The sequence below is a fragment of the Tinamus guttatus genome, unplaced genomic scaffold (assembly GCF_059628265.1).
Source record: "Tinamus guttatus ecotype Peru unplaced genomic scaffold, ASM5962826v1 Tinamus_guttatus_pri_ptg000083l, whole genome shotgun sequence".
Taxonomy (NCBI): Eukaryota; Metazoa; Chordata; class Aves; order Tinamiformes; family Tinamidae; genus Tinamus; species Tinamus guttatus.
In genome coordinates this window covers 3,300,003-3,321,826 of record NW_028288617.1, presented here as the reverse complement: position 1 = coordinate 3,321,826, position 21,824 = coordinate 3,300,003, and the positions used below count along the sequence as shown (strand labels likewise).

The 21,824-nt window shown below is 40.4% G+C and overlaps 1 protein-coding gene across 1 annotated transcript; it reads right to left on the bottom strand.

Annotated features, from left to right (window-relative positions):
- Positions 1-4,390: 4,390 nt before the first annotated feature.
- On the bottom strand, positions 4,391-18,754 carry GPR143 (G protein-coupled receptor 143). Its single transcript, XM_010225531.2, has 8 exons — positions 18,295-18,754; positions 16,554-16,663; positions 13,487-13,581; positions 12,095-12,187; positions 11,455-11,564; positions 8,900-9,008; positions 6,439-6,556; positions 4,391-5,024 (listed from the first exon to the last, which is right to left on the bottom strand). The coding sequence occupies exons 1-8, from the start codon at positions 18,536-18,538 to the stop codon at positions 4,725-4,727; spliced, it is 1,179 nt and encodes a 392-aa protein (XP_010223833.2). The 5' UTR covers positions 18,539-18,754; the 3' UTR covers positions 4,391-4,724.
- Between the last annotated feature and the right edge of the window lie 3,070 nt (positions 18,755-21,824).

Genomic DNA, 21,824 nt, shown 5'->3' with positions numbered 1-21,824 from the left:
GCTTCATAGACAGATTTGCCAGTTGTCAGTTTGACATTTTATTCAGATTTTAAACATGCCATCCTCGTATTTGAAAATATAAGTAAGTGACACAATGACTTTCATTCAGAGGCCCTATAGATGGAAACACACTAATGCACGCAGCTGCTGGAAGTGGTATTTTCCAGCCTTAGTGGATTCACGTTTCCAGTTGGAGTTCCCTTCCGCTGGGGTGTCCACAGCCATCAGCTGCTGCCAGGGGATTCAGGGCAAAACAACCTGCTCTCTGATTTTCCTAGGTGGATTCAGTCTCCAGATTCCTGACAACTCTCAGACTAGAAATGCAAGTGTCTGTCCCTCCCGTCTGTGTCTAATACCTGACCCAAAAGATCTAACAGGGCAAGGGATAGAGCCCAGATCGGGTCCCAAAGGGCATCAGCTCTTGCATCTGATGAAACTGTCATTAAAGGCGACACCTGGGGCAGTTCCTGTGAAAAGCAGACCTGAGTGCTGCGAACTGAATTAAAGCCATGATCTCTTTTCAAAGAAGCCAACACACTTCATTGCAGGACAACTCATTTTGATCTAAAGTAAAACTGGATTTATACCAGAAGAACTGAAGCTCTTCTTGAGACACAAATGCCTCCTTAAATAAACACATTTCCTCATCAAGCCAGCAGATCTTTCATTTATTTACCAAACAAAAGGGGAATGCGAACTCAAAACTTTACTCCTGCACAGCTTCCTGCACAGCTTCCTTTGAAAAAGCTGCATTCTTTCCACGGAAGACTTTGCATAAAAATGTGCTAGGAGAAACCCCTTATTGGGTGGAGAGCTACTATCTGCTGAGGCAGAAAAGCAATCACTGCTAGTCAGGCCATTTTTCTGTCTCTGCTAAGTAAGTGCAAAATACTATGCACTATCAGCCAAACTTTTAAGCAGCAGCTGATCACAGTCTGCTTCAAGTGATTGAATCATTGAACTAAATTTTGGAACCATTCTGACTTCTAGTGGCTGAGACTTTCTGTCTGCAAAATCCTAATCTTATCTAGAAGCTATGCAGAATATATCCCTTACTCAGTGTCCATAGGCTATATTTATTTCAGCAGTATTGCTCATTTCACCTTAATTAGAAGCTGATTCATTTGGGAAAGAGGGAGGAGAAAGTCGGGGCACTTTCATTCCAAAACCCTTGTTTCCTCATTCTGAACAAATGCAGCCCAACCTGGGAATTCTCCCTCATTACCTCCAGTCTCTATTAATTTCACATAACACGTTCTTGGTAAACACCCACACAAGCTGGCATTGCTATTTTCTACTCCGCTGTGCTACATTGGCTTCATCATGTAAGCCCTGGCCCACACCCAGCTCAACTCCAGCGCTAGCTACGTGGGCTAGTTTTGTGTTGCTCTGACTTCTCAGATATACCACAGATTTTTCTAAAAACAAGGACCCAAAAGGCACCTACTGTGATATAGATAACTATCAGTTAAACTTTTAAAAATATTTATTTGAAACACTACAGTTCTTTCACTCTGTTTGGATTCTTGCTAAGACTCTACGCTATACCAGTTGGGCCTAGTCTTGCTAAGGGTACCCAAAAAAAAAAAAAAAATTGAGATAAATAGAGAACGCAAGCACAGTACAGTTCTGAAAAAAGAATATATATATATGCCTAACAACATATTGGAGTCACTAAGTGTTCACCTTTACTAACGCTTCAGTAGCATCAGTGTAAATACCCACGAGGTATGAGGCATTAAAGGGGCCAATCAAAGTTATTTTATCAGCTAAACACTTCTCAAAATAATCACTTTCCACAAAATACCAAGAAGCCTTAATTAATTTTCAGGACTCTAAAGTCTTCCTGTCACGGAAGACATTCCAGCTGAGGTTTAGAGTTGAGCTTTCTGCCACTAAGACACAAATATTTCAATGCTAATTAGAAACCTGCATGTGGATGCCACCTTTGGGTCTCGCCGATGTTTCTGTCACACTGTGTTTGAGCAAATTCACAAGGCCCCGTTGATTGCAGGGGCTCTGGGGACGTTGCACATTCCTTCTGCCTTTAACCCTTGCTCTAATCATCAGATGTGAAACGTCTTCTCAGGGCTGTCAATTAAACAGCACACACAGGAATTCCCTAGCATTTGCTGGGGGTTTCCCTAGATGGATCTGTGTGAGTTTACAGGCCAGCAAGTATTGTCTCTGTGGCATATTTAAACTTACCTAGCACAGGCCAGGGTAGACAATTTAGAAAAACAGTTTAAATCATGGGGCTGCCACAGTTCAAGGGATGATTACAATGTTTTTCTTTCTCAGTAGGATTTCTAGATTTGTTTTTCCCCAGGACCTTTCAATCTCTCACAGTAGCTAGAGAGAAGTAGAAAGACAACTAATTCTAGCTAGCTGAACAGAAAAAAGAAGCATTTTAGTTTGTTTGGGGGGTTTCTTTTGAGTGTAAACTCAAATGTTTCTGGCACTCATTGAATTTTCTCATGCCTGAGAATGTCTGTTGGAGGAGGCCTTTGAGAATTTTGCCTACAAACTCTCTAAGGATCTTCTCTGCCTGAACATTTAAGAGCTTGTTCAGTGAGATGGTGGGAGAGAACCAATTTTCCACAGAGCTCAGAGCATGTTCCGGTGCATGAAGTGTATAAAACGCATAAAATGCTTAGGAAGACTTATTCAAATGCATCCCTAGATTTGGCTGTGCTCCCTATTTTATTTCTCCAGACTGCCTCTCCCTCGGTTATCAGCTTCAGTGCATGTGCATGCTTGCTTTTTAATGGGTCGCTGACCCAGACATCATCTGGCCATTCTTAAAATTAAACTAGCTATCATGTGGTTTAGTGATTTCCAGATAGAACTATAGTAAACATAGAGATTCCATGGAAATCAAGAGATTTTTACAAGCTTGGATTATTTTTCATCACAAATAGAAATTGATTACTTCTGAGGAAAAGTCCTGTTATACAGGGAGAAAAAATGTACCCGCAAATCAAGCATTTCACTTTCTCCATGTATTTGGTCTACAAGACTAGAGGAAGGGCTTAATGAGAGATATGCTTAGGATTTTGCTATTTAGACATATGGCAGAGCTTTTGTATGTAAGAAGTCTGCTTATTTAAGTAATTTATTTTGTTAATGCTCATATTTCTGCTTTACGATTAGCCTGAACATCCAGCCAAGTAAAATAGTAAATATGTGTATGAGGCTAGTGAGTCAAATACAGCCCCATAAACCCCTTTCAACCAACAGAAAGAATGGTAGGAGTGTTTAAGATAGGATTGCAGGTTTATTAAAGGATATTATTGCAGGATATGACATGACACTTCCGGAAGTTTTTGTTTTCAAATTAAAAGGCATATAAATAAGTTTTGGTTAATACAAGGAACTATAACCCCTTTTATGGTTAGATTTGATAACTTGGCTGGGAGTGCAAAGAGGGTGAATATGTTAAATAGAGAGATAATAGGGTAAAACAGGGTTAACTGCATTGCCCTGGGTGTGCAGATATTGAATTTATGAAATTCCGTAGATTTAATGGCAACGATTTTCTTCCGGTGCCTGGATTCAACTTTTTTGTTTTTAAATTTACATTTTCCAAGAACTCTCAAACACATCCCTTTAACTGACTTAGGTCCTACCTGGTAACCACAGTAGGAAGGAATAAATTTCTGATTGCCCAGCTTTCAAAGAGACTACAGCACAACTACTCTGCAAGCTCGCATGCTACTTTAAAGACTACTATTTAGTTCTCCCAGCTATCTACATAAGGAGTGAGTGGTGCATCTGGATCAAAGTATTCAGGAATATTCATCTCCCTGTGGGGCTATATCTACACTAGCGGGTTAGGCAAACAGGGGGTTATCTGTTCAGTGACACAGTGGTGAGGATCTGACATCCACTCCATTTAATTCCATTTATTTATTTATTTAAACTTCAGAATAGATCTAGTCTTAGTCTGAGATGCCCATGTGGCATGCCCTTGATGACCCATGCAGGATATAAAAGGTTTCACCCAAAAAGAAACCAGTTCAGGTTCTCTGAGACTGTCCCACATCATGAAGCAAGCACAGTGCACAAGCCCGTCGGGAGGTCCACTTTGCAGGCCCTGATCAACCATGGGCTTCTATTTCACTGCTGAGTTAGGAAAACTCCAAATGAGGATTTTTTTTTTTTTAAGTTTGGGTTCAGTTTGATCCTTACACCCACTTCGCTAACACAACCATGGCTATTAAGGAGAACAGTTGCATTAAGAGATAGCATTTGCAAAGTAAATCCAGATGATCTGAGCAGTCATGGTTAAAAAAGCATGTTTCAGAAATCCTAGAGCTGTAATTTTGGGTAAGGAGGTTTATGTTGAGCAAGGCAAGTAAGGGAACACATTTAAAAACCCAAAACATGAATAGTACATTTATTTAAACAAAAGACTCTTCTACTGCATGAAGGTTACAAGAAAGGTTAAAATAAAACGGAGGAAAATGAATAATAAGTAACACAGGTCCTTGCAGAGATATATTCCAGCTAAAGAAATGATCAGGTCTTTGTAGCTTTCTACATATCCTCTAGAAGACATTATCCATAATTTCTCTCTGTCTCACACACACAAAAGTTGCAAGAAATGACATCAAAACATTAGCCACGTACCTAATTCCAGAGTAAGCAATGGTTCACAGAGTGCCATGATTTTATGAGTCTTCACAACAGGGGGAAGCAAGATTCAGCCCTGCACCTATAACCTACCACCCCTGGTAGATGGGAGAGCTCCTGGCTAACCTGTCATCACCACTAGTATTACCTTCAGACAACATACTGATAGCCTCATCGGTCTGCTGGCTGTCGCTTGTCGATATCTTCTTTGAATCATGGATGTTGCTTTGGTAGTTCACTGGTGAGGGATACGCATTTTCACCCGCAGTCGATGAGGACATTGATTCCCAGGGTATTTCTCTCTTCTGCCATTTCAGGTCCACTCTCCATCCTGTCCAGCCATAGAAAGCTAATGTGAAGAGGAAGCCTTGCATGGGATTAAGGACACCCTAGGAAAGAGGAGAGGTGGAATAGCAGTTACACTTAGCAAGGCTGGAACTTGAACTCCAGAAAAATATTCAGCGTGAATTAGCAACTTCCTTACTCTGAACCATTGCTTTTCCAAGACAGTATTTGCATCCAAATAAAAGTGTAGGTTGCAGCTACTGTAGAGAGGAACAAATCTGAGTCAGATACTACAAACTATTTTTTTCCATATGATGAGGCTGTCCCATCAACACTACGGCCAAATGGTTTTCTAGCAAGAATTTCATCTGCTCAGGACCCCAGTGAGTTGTGACATTCCTCACATATTGTACACTTTTAAACTCACAAAAGCAAATATTATATTTTTCACTAGAAGCCAAGCCAAATATATGAGATGAGACATTAGTATATGTGGTCAGGTTTTGTTAAACACTGGCAATTGATCTGTCTGGAACTGCTGCAGATTTCTCAGTCGGTAAGGATGTCCATCAAATCTGAAGGAAAAAAGAGAAGATGCATACACAAAAAAAAAAGATTTCCCCAAAAAATCATCTCCCTTCCCTGGTGATTCTTGCCAAGTAGATGGTTTTAGACAGTTCAATTTTTCCCACATAAAAACAGAAAACTATCTTCACAGCCAGTTTAAAATACAGCTCAGTTCCTAGACCTGACCTCTTGCTCTGCAGGTAGACAAGAGCAATATCCCTGTCAGATGAATGAACTGCAATACTTAACCATTGAATACAAAGTGGCACAAGGACTTAACTACACTAAGTGTGTTCATGCCTTACAGGTATGACAGCTCTAAAACAAACTCTCTTGAAACAGAAACCCAGGTTATCATCTCCAGAAAATCCACCATCAAATATTCCAAAGGGATAAATAAGGGCAGAACACAGTTAGAGTCCGATATCTTACAGTTATCTTTTTGTCCATTGCTTTCAAGATTTTTTCATGCATTTTCCCTCAAATAATCATCCATATATTATGATATAACATTTAATTATTTTTATAAATCAGCAATATAAAAAACCCTCATTACAAACAAAGAATTATCATAAAATAACCATGTTTTAGGGGAACTGAAATCCTGTAGCTTGTGTTATAACAGAGGTTTAGAAGGGTTAGACCAGAACTCGTTATAATGGTCTATTCTGCACCTTCAAATGGATACAAATTACTCAGAGAGAGAAAGCATACTCCAGAAACAGAGGGGAAAAAACAAAGTTTTTTTCTTTGGTACCTTTTGGCTTAGTGAAAAATACATGTAAAAAGCACTCCCAGAGACAGCTCCTACTTTATGCTCTTCCCCTCTGATCTTTTTAGACTGAAAAAGTGTTTTTATTTCCAAAATTACAACCACATAGTATGCTAGCACTATTCCTCCAGCCTTACAAGACTATTTTACAGGATTAGGAAATGTTATACTTAACCTACCATTATAATCCATGTGATCAGTGCAGCATTTCTAATATTTTTCAGGGGTATTTCATTGATATCTGGCTGCATTTCAAGGTAGAACAAAAGGCTCTCGTTGATGATATTGGCTGACCAGCTGTTTCAGAAGAAAGAAAGAAAGAAGTGGAAGAAAGCAAAACATTTTTAAGTTTATGCATATCTTTTTGTCTTAAAAATAAGACACCAAAAAGAAGACATTCACAGATGAAGAAGCCAAATATATTCTTAAACATCCTGTAAAAGACTGCAGAAAATCAAGCCCCCTAAATATCCTAAAATTTCAGTTTAGAATAGAATAGACTTTGAAAACTCTGTAAAATAAAGTAAAACAGCTAAAGCTGGACTTTAAAATCTTTAAAAATGCCAACACACTCCAGGAATAAAGGGCATGTTTGTTCTAGGGAAGGATGACCTTAATCAAACCTCTGGCTGTGAAAAAGACATTGTGAATATTCTGTGTTAAATAAGGGCTAAACTAAAAAGGTTATTACTTCTTATGATTTCCAAACAGTCACAACAGCCTTTCTTTGGATTTCGACTGCAGCTTCAAAAAAACCCGTCACACTTTCTCATAGAGTTTATACATGTCCTTCCTATGATTATGTTTCTGTCAGCGTGTAAAACCTTCTGCTCTTCTCTCCCAGATTTTCAGGCCTCTATTTTAATCCCATGCTGCCCTTCTATCCTTGGCTAACTAGTCTCATGTTTGAACTTTGTGATGGACATGCCAGTTTCCTGGGGCTTCAAGGACTGCCTCAGTCCTACCGCATGGTGACCCTTAAGAGAGTTTCGGCACTCTAAAGATGATGTTTTATCAGAAGAACAACTGTAAAGATTAAAGCACAATGATTTTTAATAGGAAAACACAGAAGGAGACAGAATGGAATTAAACAAATGTCCCCACTGGGTCTTTGTGGAACTGAGCCCTTCTTTGATGCTTGCTCCCAGGCTAGCAAGTTGGCCACAATTTCTTAGGTTGCAACTGCATTTTTTTAGTCCCTCTGGGCTCTGAAATGAGGCTCTTTTCTTTCCATAACTTTGAAGCCTGGATATTGGAGCCTTGAAGCCCCTTATTATTTTCAGCAGTTTCCCAGAAAGCGGGGCTGCAGGCCGGTTCACTGCGCTCTCCTTCCCTCCGGCCACCCCACCCTGCACAGCAGAAACCCCCCAAGTGCAGGAATCTCCAAAGAAAAGAGTTTCCCTCCAGAGCCCTCAGCACACAGCAGCCAGGACAAGAGGGAATGACAGCCTTCCTCCCTCTTCCATCTATCAAAGCAATATATTAAGTTATATTAAGTATATAAGTTAATATTAAATTATTAAGTACTGTTATATTAAATAGTTGTACAGACTGCTAAATCTAAAGCCATTTCTCTACTCCAGCGCAGCTTCTTTCCTCTTCCTGCTGTTTGTGTTATCTATGTAAATAGCAAACACTTTATGGCAAACACTTTATGATCCCTTCTTGCCAGTTCCTTGCACAGACCCCTGTAGACTGGATTAACGACCCTTCTGGAGCCCTTACTACTGTGTTACAATTATGAGACTGCAGTAGAAAACATTGCCTCCAGAGCAGGCTCCAGCTCTGCTCAGTTATGTTGTGTGCATCCAACACCTTCAGTTCCAGCCACCACCCCAGAATTGTCTGCACTGAATTGCGTTGCTAGAACAGAGAAGCAAGGGATTTGGAGAAAAGGATGAGTACACTCCCCGAGTCCAGGCGCACTTGATGATCTTGAAGATCTTTTCTAACCATAATGGTTCTATGATTCGTCTACTACTTTCCTGCCCTGCCTTGAAAGTCCTATTTCATGGAAGAAGATGGAAGCACAGGAAAGAGACTGAATGACCAGAAAATTCAAAGAGCAGAGATGTTTCTTTTCTATACTGTAACCACGGCAGTCCCTGTGTTTCCAGCTGATACGCAGCACTTGTTTCTCACACTTGTGGTCTGCAGACACAGACTGTAGAGGCAGTTGTGTAATATAACCACAGCCCGCAGCCCTAAGCCAGCCTTAGAAGCTATACTGTGGGTTTCCAATGCCGTGTTGGATGGCAAGGTGTAGGTTTCCAATGCCATGTTGGATGGCAAGGGAGTGGGCTCTCAGGAATGTTGAGTGCAGAGAGCTGTCTATCAGCTCACAGTATTGGAAAGCTGCTGCTCCAAACAGCTATTCATTTTGGGTTTTTTTTCTCTTGTTTCTACGAGTTACTGTTCTCCCTGTTTCTTAAACATTTTTATCATTCCCTTACTGCCTTGTTATGCTACATTGCTGCTTTGGTTAGTTTGTGAATTCGTTCCTTAGAAGCTTTACCTTTGACAAAAATTGAAGGAAGCTATCAGGGCTTATTTTTATTCCTGAGTGTCTCCAGTTGAAAAACAAACAAACAAACAAAAAAAAAGAAAAGTAATTCCAAATAAAATAATGCACCCCCTTACCATATAATGAATACCAGCATGATTTTGAAAAAGCGGATCTGGATCTCTGTGCCCAGGCGTCTTTCATTCTCTGTGTAAATTCCTTGTCTCCCTTTCAGTAAGGAGGCAACTGGAAAGTATACAATTGTGTTCATTAACATACATGCATCTTGTTATTTATAGCACAGGGATCCAGAAAACAGATGTCTGCAAAAAGGATATCAAAGAAAGAAATGGATTTATCCCTAGCAGCAGTTCAGAGCTAGATCCAAGCTGGATTCAGACCATCACCAAGCAATCTAACACAGAGCCTAATACTCAAGGAAAATAACCACATCTATTACGGATTCCTAACACGGGTGGTATTCCACTATGTCTTCTTTCCTCTCTCAGTCCACTGAAGAGAGAAAATAGTATGGCCAACAATCTTTTACAATTAAAAAGTAGTGCCTGAAACTTTTATCTGACATGTGGTATAATACATTATATGATGTTTACGCTAGGGCAGAATACATTGCATCCTATGCCACACACAGCTTCATTTAGCTGTGCAATTGCTAGAGCCATGGCTAAACCTTTGAAACTTGTGTGTGATGCGTGTGCCATGAAATGTGATGTCAGCAAAATAGACAGTCATGTCACATACTAGAATATACATATGCACAAATACAAACATACTCACTGTGTGTTTTCCCATAGAAAGAATGGATTTTGAGAGATTATCCAATCCCTTCCCTGGCCCTGAGCATGACAATTATACCTAGGTGTGTTGTTTCCAGTCTTAAAGAGCTTGCTGAAAAATGGGGAAGACTCAAAGACCTCTTCAAGCAAGCTATTCCAGTGCTTTACTAACTCTTGCCATACTACAGGTTTTCCCGCTCCTGCTTTGACTGCATTTATTTAAGTTCAAGTGCAATCCTTCTTTCACTATCATCTATAGTCAATGAAAAGACTTTGCTCTTTAAGTCATAGTTACATCTTCACTTGGTTTTCTCTTTTTTAATAGAATACATCATGAAGACTTTCATGTGTTTTCTTCCTTATTGGTCCTTTTCTTCATTATTGCTGTACTTAGAGAATGGAGTGAAACCATTAAGTTGTTAGAGTTGAAATGGAGTTGTTTGAGAAAATAGTGCTTGTTCACTTCAGAGCAAGGAAACGTAAGACATCAACAAACATTTAACATACTTAACATAAAGCACAGACACAGACACCTAGATATATATCACACATGTATGTACATTCATTATTTATTTTATCACTGAAGACCTTTGCTGATAACTATAGAAAAATATTTTGTTCTAGCTTGCTGTATCACTAGCACTCGCTTGTCTGGGTACTAGTTACTTCAGTTGCTTGGGGTTGAAGCATGATATGGAAGATAAGTTTACCAATTATCAAGTAGGTGCTCTAAAATATGTTTGTGCCCTCAAACCATACGAAATAGTAGCTAATGCTGAATGTAGTTATCAATTCATTGTTTTTTACAAATTGCAGAGGGTAACATATTTTTGATAATGAGCATTTTATAGGTTAAGGCTTATATTTGCTTATGGAACATTTTGGCCCAGGCTTTGGGTTCATTCCTTTCTTTCTTTATGCTAAAACATATCCTATTTTAGTCTGAATAGAAAACATTCTCCTGTATAAATGGGTGAGGGCTCAAATGCAATTCTTTGCATAGATCACAAGAATGATATAATACAATGATGCAAATAAGGGTTACCTTTTAATATATGTACCAAATGTCTGGCACACTGGGTCTCTGACTAAATGAAACATATAGGAGGTGCCACAGTAGAACTAACCAGGTATAAAAAATATTTCACAGATTTGTCCAGCTGTTCATTTGAAAATGATACTGCAGAGGAATGTAAGGTAGACTGGATGAAAACTGAACTTAGAATATGATGTCTTCTATTGCTGGCTTTTTATATATCTAATGTGTAGATGACAAGTATGAATTCAGGTACTGAAAACATCTAGCACTGGTAATATTACTTGCAAAGTATTCATTGAATCAGTGGCTTTTTCTTTCAGGATCATTTCTTCAATGCACTGGAGAATAAATTAAATTGGGATGTCAAGGCCCCAAATGATTGTATACAGCTCCCATTTATTTCACAATCTTAGAATCAGGAGTAGCAAAATTCTGATCACATTTCATTATTTTTAACAGAGCGGCAGAGAAGCTAATTCAGCTATCAGATCTCACCAACGTTATCTCTACAGCAGGTAAAATTACATTGCAAAGTCTAAGTTGGTACCATTATTGCACTAGTTAAACCTCCATGTTACACTTCTCTGAAATATTTTAAATCAAGAGTCACTGTGCATCATAGAAACAGCTTTGCCTGTCTGCAGTAGAGTTTTATAACAGCATAACTTGAGTGCATGACCAAAGTGTGTCTCCAGGGCAAATTTCCCAGCTAGATGGTGTCTTATTTCTTCAATAGGCAATTCCCTCCCTTTCTTTGCTGTATCCCTTAGGACTTAGCAAGGGACCAACCCTTTATGCATTACTATTATTTTGCTAAATACCACATACCAATGCACGATGGCCATTAGAAGCCTACCTGCTGATACTGTTCTTCTAAACAGGATTGGGTTGACCACCAGCACTAGCACGAGTGGGGCATAGGTTGTGATGTAGTGTGGAACTGCATGCTCCAGGCCATTTTCACAGCTGAAAAGAAATCATCAGAGCTTGTTCACTTTTTTTTTTTTTTTTCCTCCACACGTGGTAGTTCAGGCTTTTCTATCTATCTCAATTTTAGTTAAAAATAAATAAATAAATAAAATAACCAGATGCTAAACTTCTAATTCAGCCAACTCACATGGGTCACAAAGCTGACAATTAACATTCGTGATATTTTCTCACTTTTAAAGAAACAAATACAACCCAGAACCAGGAACGCAGAGCAGGAGGATGGGACAGGCACTCCCTGCCCGTGACGGCCTTGTTCAGCCCATCTGCCCTCACAAGGCCTTCACGAGCTCCAGTAGCTCATAGCAGAGCTATATCACAGATCTGCAACATCCTTAAGGGGCTGTATTGCCTTAAGGACCCACCAAAAACCGAGGCAGATATTTGGAGGATTGAGCTAACTCACTGAGACACGCTTCAGATGTGTGTCTCTCAAGCAGACTGAAGAACAGTCACATGTGTTCACAGAGTGATACTATTTCGCAGGCTGTTTCCAGACTCCTGCTTACCTGGAAAGAGATGGGTAGTAAAGGAGCGCGACCCCCTCCACACAGAGCAGAACCGCGAGGCCCCAGGTCATCATGTGGTACAGGACTATCGTGCTGGAAGCACACCGAACAGGACACAAGTTAAAGGTACTAGGCCTTATGCGTTCCACATTGCAACATAAAAATTGGCCCCTTGTGCAAATAGATCTTTAGAGGTAGGAAATGGTGCGAACAAGATAGGCAGTACAGTAACTGAGGAGAGCAGGCGGAGCACGAGCCTCCTTCAGGAAAAGCATGAGTCAAAGCCTATAGCATGGAAAGCCTTCCCCCTATCCCCACATCTCCAGAAGGCCTCTTGCATCTTTCAGTTTTTCCTATGGAATGCAGGTTAGGAGATGAAGACATAAAGGAGCCAAACAGTCACATAAACTACCCTCTAGCAGTTTGCAAATCATTATGTGTAACTTTTATTCAGATTCAGCTCCTGTCTTAAGGAGTGACAGATCTGGTTGCACGACTACCCTGATTTTATAATCAGAGCCATATACCTATATTTTTTTTTCCATGAACAGTTGTGGGGGAAGGAGCCAGTCCCAGTTGCTTTAGAGAATTATGACTTTACAAAATAAGGTTTGTCATTCACAGGCAGGGGTTATGTCTAGCTGGAACTCAAAAATCCCCATTTTGATAACATCTGCCAAATGAACCATGTCTCCAGTATCTGATTACTCGGTATCATCTGGGTACATTATCACATAATTCTGTGGTTAGCAGGGGCAACTGAAGGTCATTTTGCCCTCCTAACAGCAACTTAGAAATACTATGTATTTTATGTCTGGTGTGTTTTTTTCCAAAGTGCTTAGGCTCTCCAGTTATAGGTATTGCAGAAAAATGTACAGCAAGCACATGTTCTTTTCTTCCTAAAAGGTCTGCAAATGCAATCAATCAGGAGTGTAATTATTATAATACTAAAAAGTAGCTAAAATAGAAAAGCTGAGAAAAATTCCTGGAGAATGAACTACACAAAAACCAGCACTATCCTCTCCATTTGTTCATTTTCAGGGTAATGGTTTTTTGTTTGTTTGTTTTTGCCACAAGAGCCAATTTCAGGTATGGAGCAGGGTCGAAAACAGTATCTTGCTGCAAAGAAGTTGGTAGCACCAAAACTGCACCTGATTTGTAAACAAACTCAGCTACATTTAAATGCCAGATGGGCACAAGTAAACCCGTACCTGAGCACTTCCCTGGCAATCCAAGCACCTAGCACACTCACTCCCCCATATCACCTGGTAGCCATGTGGACATCAGATGATGCACAAGCTCCATTTATGCATTTAGATAGATATCTGCATACAGACATGGACATAGAGTGTTGGAAGGAAATGAACACATTTAGGGCTTTAACTCTGGTACCTCAGTCCAGCTGATCTTCTTACCACCAAGTAAGAGTCAACAGCATAGCAAAATAACCACCAGAAGACAGCACTATACAAAAGCTGGATCCACATCTGCAGGAAAAAAAAAAATCAAAATGTCACAGCTGTTCATAAAAACCCCTTGGGCAGTGGGGTGGGGAAACAGTCAGAAGCCAAACCTGTGGCCTGGTGGCATCTTCACTGAAAGGGTGTGTTTTGCAGCTGAGATTGTGAAGTATGAAACGCTACTCAAAATCTCAGGAACAAAACTGCGGTAGCCAACAGATCTAGTCACAGATAAATCAACCAGTGCTTCTTTCCTCAGCTTATTCAGCTGCTTAGAAAATCTGTTATTTATCTCTCCATTCTTAGCCCTGAACATCTTATGCCTTCAATAAAAATCTACAGTGTGGATGTTTTAATTTCAGGTTAAAATTTTAGTAATTTCTCAGTATCCAAGACTTGAAAAAATAGCTGCTGACAGTCATTACAGTCATCACCACCATGTGCCTTTGCACTGGGGGCTCTGAGGGCAAAGGGTGCTTTCCCAAGCACCCTTCTTTCCCAAGAACTTAAGCTGGGGAACAGTAAATAACAAAAAAAAAAAAAAAAAAGACAATAAGCTGGGAAAAAAAGGCCTCTGGAAAAATTATCCATACCAAACTCTGATTAATTTCTTCAGTAAAAATCCAGAAAGAAAATTCTAGGCACAGATTCAAGTCAAGTTAAATTCCACTGCATCTGTGAGCTGACCATATATATTTTTCCCAGGAGTGTATATATAACTGAGCTTTCTTTGCCTCTGTTTATAAATTCCAGAGTTCTTCCCCATAGGAGCTGGCTCTTTGTGGCATATTCTTTCATTTGCCCCTGAACTATTTTAATATTCCAATTACTTTTCCTCTGAGTTCCTCTTTGAGTTTTTATCTGAATATCCTTTGTCATGGCTCCATAGTAGCATCCTTTTACAGCTGGAAACCAACATACTTGTTACTGAGCCAAACACCAGTGAATAAAGATCTGGCATTTCTTTCTCCAAAAGGTAAACCAAGCTGGGAAATATTTCCTTTTATCATGGGTGTAGACCCTACATCTAGTCATTTGTGACATGAATTATTCAGCATTTAATTCAAATAATGTGGCATATTGCTAGTGCACAGGAGTCTGAATGTAAAATTACATTCAGTCTTCTTTCTAAGGCACTTTATCCATTCCACTCAGTTTGTAACTTAATCTGCACCTGCACATATTTGTTGCAGCTAAGAAATGAACACTTCATTACACGTACACATATCCATATCAAAGGTAAACTGTGGGGTCTCTCCATCTGGAAAATCTGGTATAGACAAGACCATCTCAAAAATATAAAAACCACATGTACCTAAGAAAGAAAATCTTCATAAACTACTTTTTTTTTCAAAATGTCACATCTTAAAATAGTGCCTGAGAGGGTATCCATCTGCAAATCACAGGGTGTTATTCAAAGGAGATACCTTTTTTCAAATTTCTATTGGTTTTCACATAAACAAAACAGTAGCACCAGAAGAAACTTAATATAGAAGAAGAAACATTTTATAAACTCACATGAGAATATGTTAGAGTGGAAGGAGGGTCATTTTTCAACTCAATATAATTAAATTTAAATTTAGTAAGGGAGTCGAACTGCAGCACTTTTGCTGTGTCCCAAGAAAGCAAAAATAGAAATTGCGGTAGGTTGCCATGCTACTCACCATATAACCTGAGATCAAAATGAAAAACAAACAGTCTACACAGAGCATCTTTCTGACTGTTTAAAAACACACTTTCCTGTGTTAAGGGCCAGAAGTTGAAACTTAAGACATATAGAAACATGGTTTTAGACTAGAACTTTCCTATTACAAGATTTTGGTGTTATTGCTTTTCCTTTCCTTAAAGAAAAAACAACAACAACAACAACAACAAAAGCAAACAAACAAACAAACACCCCACCACATCTTACAAGCAAAACTTAAAACATGTATGATGGAAAATTGAGAAATGATAGGTGTGTGTGATTGATATGTTTATCTACAGTAAAACATCTTATTTCCCTTTATATAGGTGTGAAAGTTATAGTATAAGGTATTGTTTTACATAAAATCCACTGACACTGAATAGTTGTTTTTATGCAGCGTATCCTTTTCTGTATTGTAAGCTTTGGGTTACAGAGCTAATTCTATTCTTTGGGCACCCTACATTCCTACTAAATTTGAGTAAATTGATGTTTTGTCTTATTTGCCATTCTCCATGTACTGGAGATCTGTGACCTTTTCTCTTGTCCAATAAAATCACATCGTATACTTCAGAGCTGTGATTGTAATATTTGAAACTGAGTTTCAATTTGTGCTTTTGGAATACATTTGCTTTTTCATACTCTATGCCTTTTAAACCAGCAGATGCTTAATTGCATTTGACCAGATGCAGTCATTTATGAATACCTGCATCCAAGCACAACCAGTATACACGGCGAGGAAAACCTCTGGTTTGTATCTGTGGGTATATTTATCCTGTAGTCCATGTGTGACTAAAACACAGTGTCACATTGAGAAAGCTAATTTAAGTTCCCTCCTGAGTTGCTGGATTCAGTCGGTCCTTACAATGTGCTATCAACACAGGATGCGATTTTGGCAGCGAAGGGGGCCAAACAAGCCCACACTGCTGGTGCGCTGCAGTCACAGCGTCACTAGTGGTGCTGGGCCAGCAAGGGCCCCACCAGGGGATTTCACAGCCAGTTTGGCAACGTCTCTGCTGTTAATGCAGTTGTGCCCCCGACCTCGGTTTAGGGCTGCCCTAAAACGCAGGCGCTGGGGCTATTACCCGCTCCCTGACACTCATCGCGCTCATTGCGCTCGCCGTGCCTAGCAGGCCGCCCACAGCGAGCCCGGGCTGCCAGGGGAAGGCATGAAAATACACGCGCAGGTGTGGCCGGGGCTGAAATGCACCGCATTTAGACTCTGACTCACAGCTTAATTTCCTTCTGGATGCAGCCGCTTGCCCGCAGAAAGGCACTGCGGGCAAGACAGAGCGGGGATGATCTTTGTACCTACCGCGCTGCCCACACAGAAAGCAGAAGGCCATATGTCGGTCCCGTTCACCACAGAAATGTTAGCTACGAGGCCTGGGAAGCCTAGCCATACGCTCGATCTGAAGATCATACCTAGGGAGAAATGCATTAATGCTTCGAATCTGTTATAACATGGTTTAAGTCACATGCTTGTTCCCGGGCGCATTTTTCACATTGTAGCCTAGATTTTGTGCTTTACCGAGAGGGCTAGAGCTGCCGACGGAAAGAGCAGGAAACAACTGCACTATTTAAATGTCAGTGTAATCTCCCAGAGAAAGCAGCAGCACAGTTTTAAGTTGCTGGGACTTGAAATGCTGCGGTCTGCAGCTCAAAATCTCACTTAGCTGTCAAACACTTTTGTAAAATGAATTGGGTAGCATTTAACAGATTGACCCAAAACAGATTGAGCCCCATCAGCTGCTTATTTTCACATGCTAATGCTGATTTCTCTTTAATTTCTCTTTCAGAAAAAGCAATTTCAACTTTTCACCATCTTAATTTTTACAAGCAATGCTTTTCCTGTTCACTAAAGGACTGCACAAGCAGGATTTCAGAATTAGGTGAGAACAACGTCATTTTTTAAATGAACTTATGGATTGCTAGCAAGAATTTCTGTGTTTGCTTGAAAGTGGCTAGCAAATAGAGTAACAAACCCACCAGGTTTCCCTGGTGAGAAAGTGAGAAAGGTGTCCTACCTATTGAAGTGAGTCTAATTCAAAGACAACACAGGATAAATGCTTCTAGTTTTGCCAATGAGAGAGAAAGGGAGAAAAACGACTTTATCACTTTCTGGCCTCATCTGACTGAAAAGATCTTTTCCAGGTGATGCACACACACTCTTTACATCTCTCTCTGTCTTTTTCTCCTGGTCTATCAATTGTTTTAATACTGGTTTTTACTAAGCACTGTGAAAAATACTGGATAAAGGTCCAGAATCCAACCCCCTTCCCTACCAGTTAGAGACAGTACTACTTTTTTAAATCTAATGTGAGGAAAGAAATGTTATTGTAGAAAGAACCCTCATGCATTTTCACAGTGAGTGTGGTATATATACCTCATTTAGCAGTAAATGGCATGAACCGACATGACAGATTCAGGCAGAGCGGTCTCATTTTGACTAATGAGTGTCCAGCTCTGCTGTTTTATTGTTGCATCCCATCGCTCAGGGAATGGGCAGCAGGTTGTCCTTGATAAGGGAGCTTCTCTCACATTTGAAAAGCCAGTGTTCAGCACGGTCTGTGTACGGCTGCAATGCAGATTAATTCACTGTCAATGTGATATGCCCAGAAAAGTGACTGGCATTTGAACAACGGAGTGAACCTTGTGGGGGTGGACTTAAAGATACAAGACTAGTTCTTTTAATAGTCCCTAGAATCAGCTATATTCTGGATGCTAAGCTTAGTCTTAAAATATTCTCCCTTGCCTCCACTTCCATGTGTTCCTCTAAGAACTAGACACTGTTCCAGATTTTCCTTTGTTTTAAAGTATAGATTTTGGTGTAGACGCATCAAGAGCTGTTACTTTTAAATTTACCTATTAAGCAACATATTTTTCCCCCCCAAAACATCATTTTTCTGATCTCATTTAGCCCAGATCTTGCCCTAAGTACATGAAATTTCCCACAGAAATTCCTGTTGGCCACTAACGAGCCCACCTGGCCGGTGCATCTCAAAGCACTGTGAGCTTGCCAGCGCGATGGTGAGCGACATCAAGCTGGTCCTTACCTAAGCCACCAAGGATGTCGCAAGCGGAGATGAGGAGGAGGATGGTGGCGGAGGAGGAGGCTTTGGGCATCTTCCGTGGGCTCTGTCCCTTCTTGGGCAGGAGCTGCAGGATGGTGAGCAGCAGACTGACGGAGGCGCTGCCGATGCAGACTCCACAGAAGACCTTGGGCTGGAAGGTCATCACCAGCTCCGTGGCTGCATCTCGGTTAGGGCAGCAGTAGGTTTCCAGCCTGGGAGAAGCCATGGACGAGTCCAGCTGGCGGAGGAGGCCCACGAGCAGAAGAAGCTGCTGTTGCTTCCGCAAGGCACTGTAAGCTTTTTCCTTACCCTCCCCATTAGGCCTCGGTGGTGAGAATCACGCGATTGATAGATCATGTGCTGCTGCTGCTGCTAGAACTAAATCCCCTAGAGCTGCCTTTCTCAGCCTCTCCTAGGAAGGAGATCAGATCAGAACAACAAAACTCAGTGTAATCTGAAACATGCCCCTCTCTTGCTCAGAGCTATTGGCAACAGTTCACTCAAATATTTCTGCGTGCGCAGTGTGTGATACAGGAAGGCTTAAACTCATCAGAGCATTGAAGATAGTTTAAAGTAAATAAGGATGGTGATACCAAAGAAGAAAGGTTAAATTTGAATTGCATTTCACTTTAGTCCCATCCCGCCCATCATACTTTAATTACTGCAAATTAATTGAAAAGATGGGCCCAGACAACAAGTTTTCCCAGCTTTTACAAGGAGGAACAGGGTTATAAATCCATACCCACACCCTAACCCAAATCCAACCCATCCACCTCTGTAATTAAAATTCAAAACACTATGTCCTGTCACTGGAGAAAGAGATTGCATTTGGGAAGATGAAATTAACCTCATCCCATTTTAACCACAGACATAGCAAGTCTTCTCTGCATCACTCTGGTGTGAAAAATTCCACTCATTAATATTTTTCTTCCTTTTTTTATTTTTGGTTAAAGAATTTATTATGAAAACAGGAATTTGACCTGTAATGTTTATTTTTACTTTATAAGATAAACAAAATCCTTTAAGTTAGGGGTCCTATTAGACACAGCAGCAAATTCCTGCCATTATAAATAAAAAAACTGACTCTTCTCTCTCAGACTAGTTTCAAATTCCCAGCCCACATGCCTTTAGAATACTTGTCTTGTAAGAATATATGCAGAAAATATAGGAGGGAGCATTGTCAACATACTTGAAGTGAACTGCGTTTTAAATAACACAGCCCTAGATTTTATAATTATTCCTTATAAGAACAAATGGCCTCACCATTTTTTTGTTTTCTGTTCTCATTTAGATGTTTCAGATGTGCCACCTTAGATGTGTTTTAGTCTTTGGCGCAGCTGGGACAACTGCCAGAGGCCAAGATCCCGAGCACATCACGGTACCCGGCGAGCCTTGGCTTAGAGAGGACCCTTCAGAGCGGTGCCCACGCCGCGTGGCCTCGGGAGCGGGATTCCAGCGCGCAGGTTCAGGCTCCGACACGGAGGTGTCCACACAGCAGCAAGGTGGCTGAACTCCCACCATGGTCAATCCCGACCTCAGCCAACTGGGCCTCTGCTGTCACTGGGGTCTAGAGAGCAGAGCAGTTCGTCCTAAAGCAAGCGCACCGGTGAGCTCAATGCCCCACTGACTGCAATGGGGGCTTGAGCACCCTCAACATCGTTCTCATTTTAAGGTTACTTTGTATTGATTGATTTATACTTTGAACAGCAAGAGATACTCTGAGAAATTATTTAATAGAAGCCAGTCTTTTGTATCGCCATATTCTTATTTTTTCCTCTCATATTCCTCATTTCTCTCCTTCATTTTCTTTCCTTCAAACGTTTGAAAAGTACGTCAAGTTGCTATCCTGATCATTTGTGCTGGCTTCCACATAGGAACATTTTGTGTCTTGCTTTTTCTGCTTGTCATTTGTTTTTGTTGATCCTGACTATAGCTTTCTAGTTTGCTTGTGTGGGTTTACCATTTCATTATTCTCACCTGTCTCTCCCTTTTATTCAGCCTTGAAATTACTTTCATTTCTCAACTGAAGTCTTATGCTCTAGAGATTATTCTTCACACCTTTTTTCCTTTTCTCTCCACCGTTTTGCCAGCTGTCCACCCTATCTTACTGCTTTGTTCCCTCTCAATCTCTTTTTCTGGGTCCCTTCCCTACTACTTTCTCAGGATTTGATTACACAGTCACTTATAGTGGGAGTATGAGATCTTCTCTGATCACTTTGACTGGAAGTAAAGCGTATGACAGTTGCATATCTAATAAGAAGAGAAAATAAAGTGGTTCATGAGAGAATGGATACCTGCCATGATGCATGTAGACACGGAGAGATGAGTCTAAATGGGAGACAGCTCTCCAAGCAATGAGTCACCAGCATCTCCGCTGCTAAGACCTAGTTAGTCGCTGGCCCTCGTCACTGAGCTGAAAGTACAAGGAGTCGGAACAGTCAAAGAAATTCAAAGTTGGTTTGGCAGTCTCACACCTGAAATTAATTCGGCTTCTCATGGTTATTGGTTATGTAAATAAGAGGAAAAGAGCCAGGGAAAAGAGTTATTTTAACTGGTTAAGGAGTCTTTACAGGTCCTAATCTCCTTCCCTCTGAATATTGACAAAGTTCCCACTGACTTCAGTGGTACAAGGCACAGCCACAACCATTTTCTTTCTCTCCTTTTAGCACCAGCGCAGTATATGGATTAAGCAAATGCTGTAGCTTGAAGAGAAACATTAGCACATGTAGAAGAAAATTCTGCCCTGCCCCAAACAAAACAATCATTTGAAATATCAGTGAAATATCAGCTGAACAATGCTGTAAAGTAATCAGAAAATTGCACGATACTGAAAATTCCAGTTTTGTTTTTACACATTTTTAGTTTCATGCTCAAGAATGAAATAAAAAATGTATTTCTTATAAGGAGAAAAAGCAGTTTTTTCCACTCGCCTAGTTTTTAGAAAAAACAGCTCATGCTTTCCTTGGATCTGGGAAACAATGTTTCAGTAGAGTCCACATTCATCATTAAGCTGAAACACTGGCTTGCCTGGTCCTAAAGGAAAGCCCCCCAAAATACGACAGGCCTGCACTTGTGCTGCTAAGGAGTGTGCTGTGGCTGAGGCTGGAGCGCACAGGTAACAGAATTTTTTAATCTCTCATTTAATTAAGTCTGAGACTATCACACTGATTTAAAAAGAAAATGCATGGATATACAGAGAGGAGAATACTGCTTGTTTATACATATAATTCAAAGCATCCTTCCTTCCTTGTGAAGACTCTGGCTACTTCGCAGTGTAACAACTGTTTTGTCGATGGTTCATGATCTCGTGAGAGTCATCTCTCTCAGACAAATTGCCTGGCATAGCATTTCCCAGACTAATGAGAGCTCAGCCTGTCTTCAGGTACAATGCAATAAAACCAGTCATGATCTTCCCAACAGGCCCTCCAATACGTTCCTGAAAATGTGAATGTCTAAATCCTCTATATGCTTAGAACAGTTCTTTATTTTAAATACAGAGACCTCCTGCAAAT

Bases quoted from the DNA above. Each gene is read 5' to 3' on its own strand.
- GPR143 (XM_010225531.2), bottom strand. From the start codon at position 18,538: ATGGCTTCTCCCAGGCTGGAAACCTACTGCTGCCCTAACCGAGATGCA. The intron at 9,009-11,454 runs GTAGGCTTCTAA...TATACTTTCCAG, and splicing joins TAGAAGAACAGTATCAGCAG to TTGCCTCCTTACTGAAAGGG. The intron at 5,025-6,438 runs GTAGGTTAAGTA...CCTCTTTCCTAG, and splicing joins TGATCACATGGATTATAATG to GGTGTCCTTAATCCCATGCA.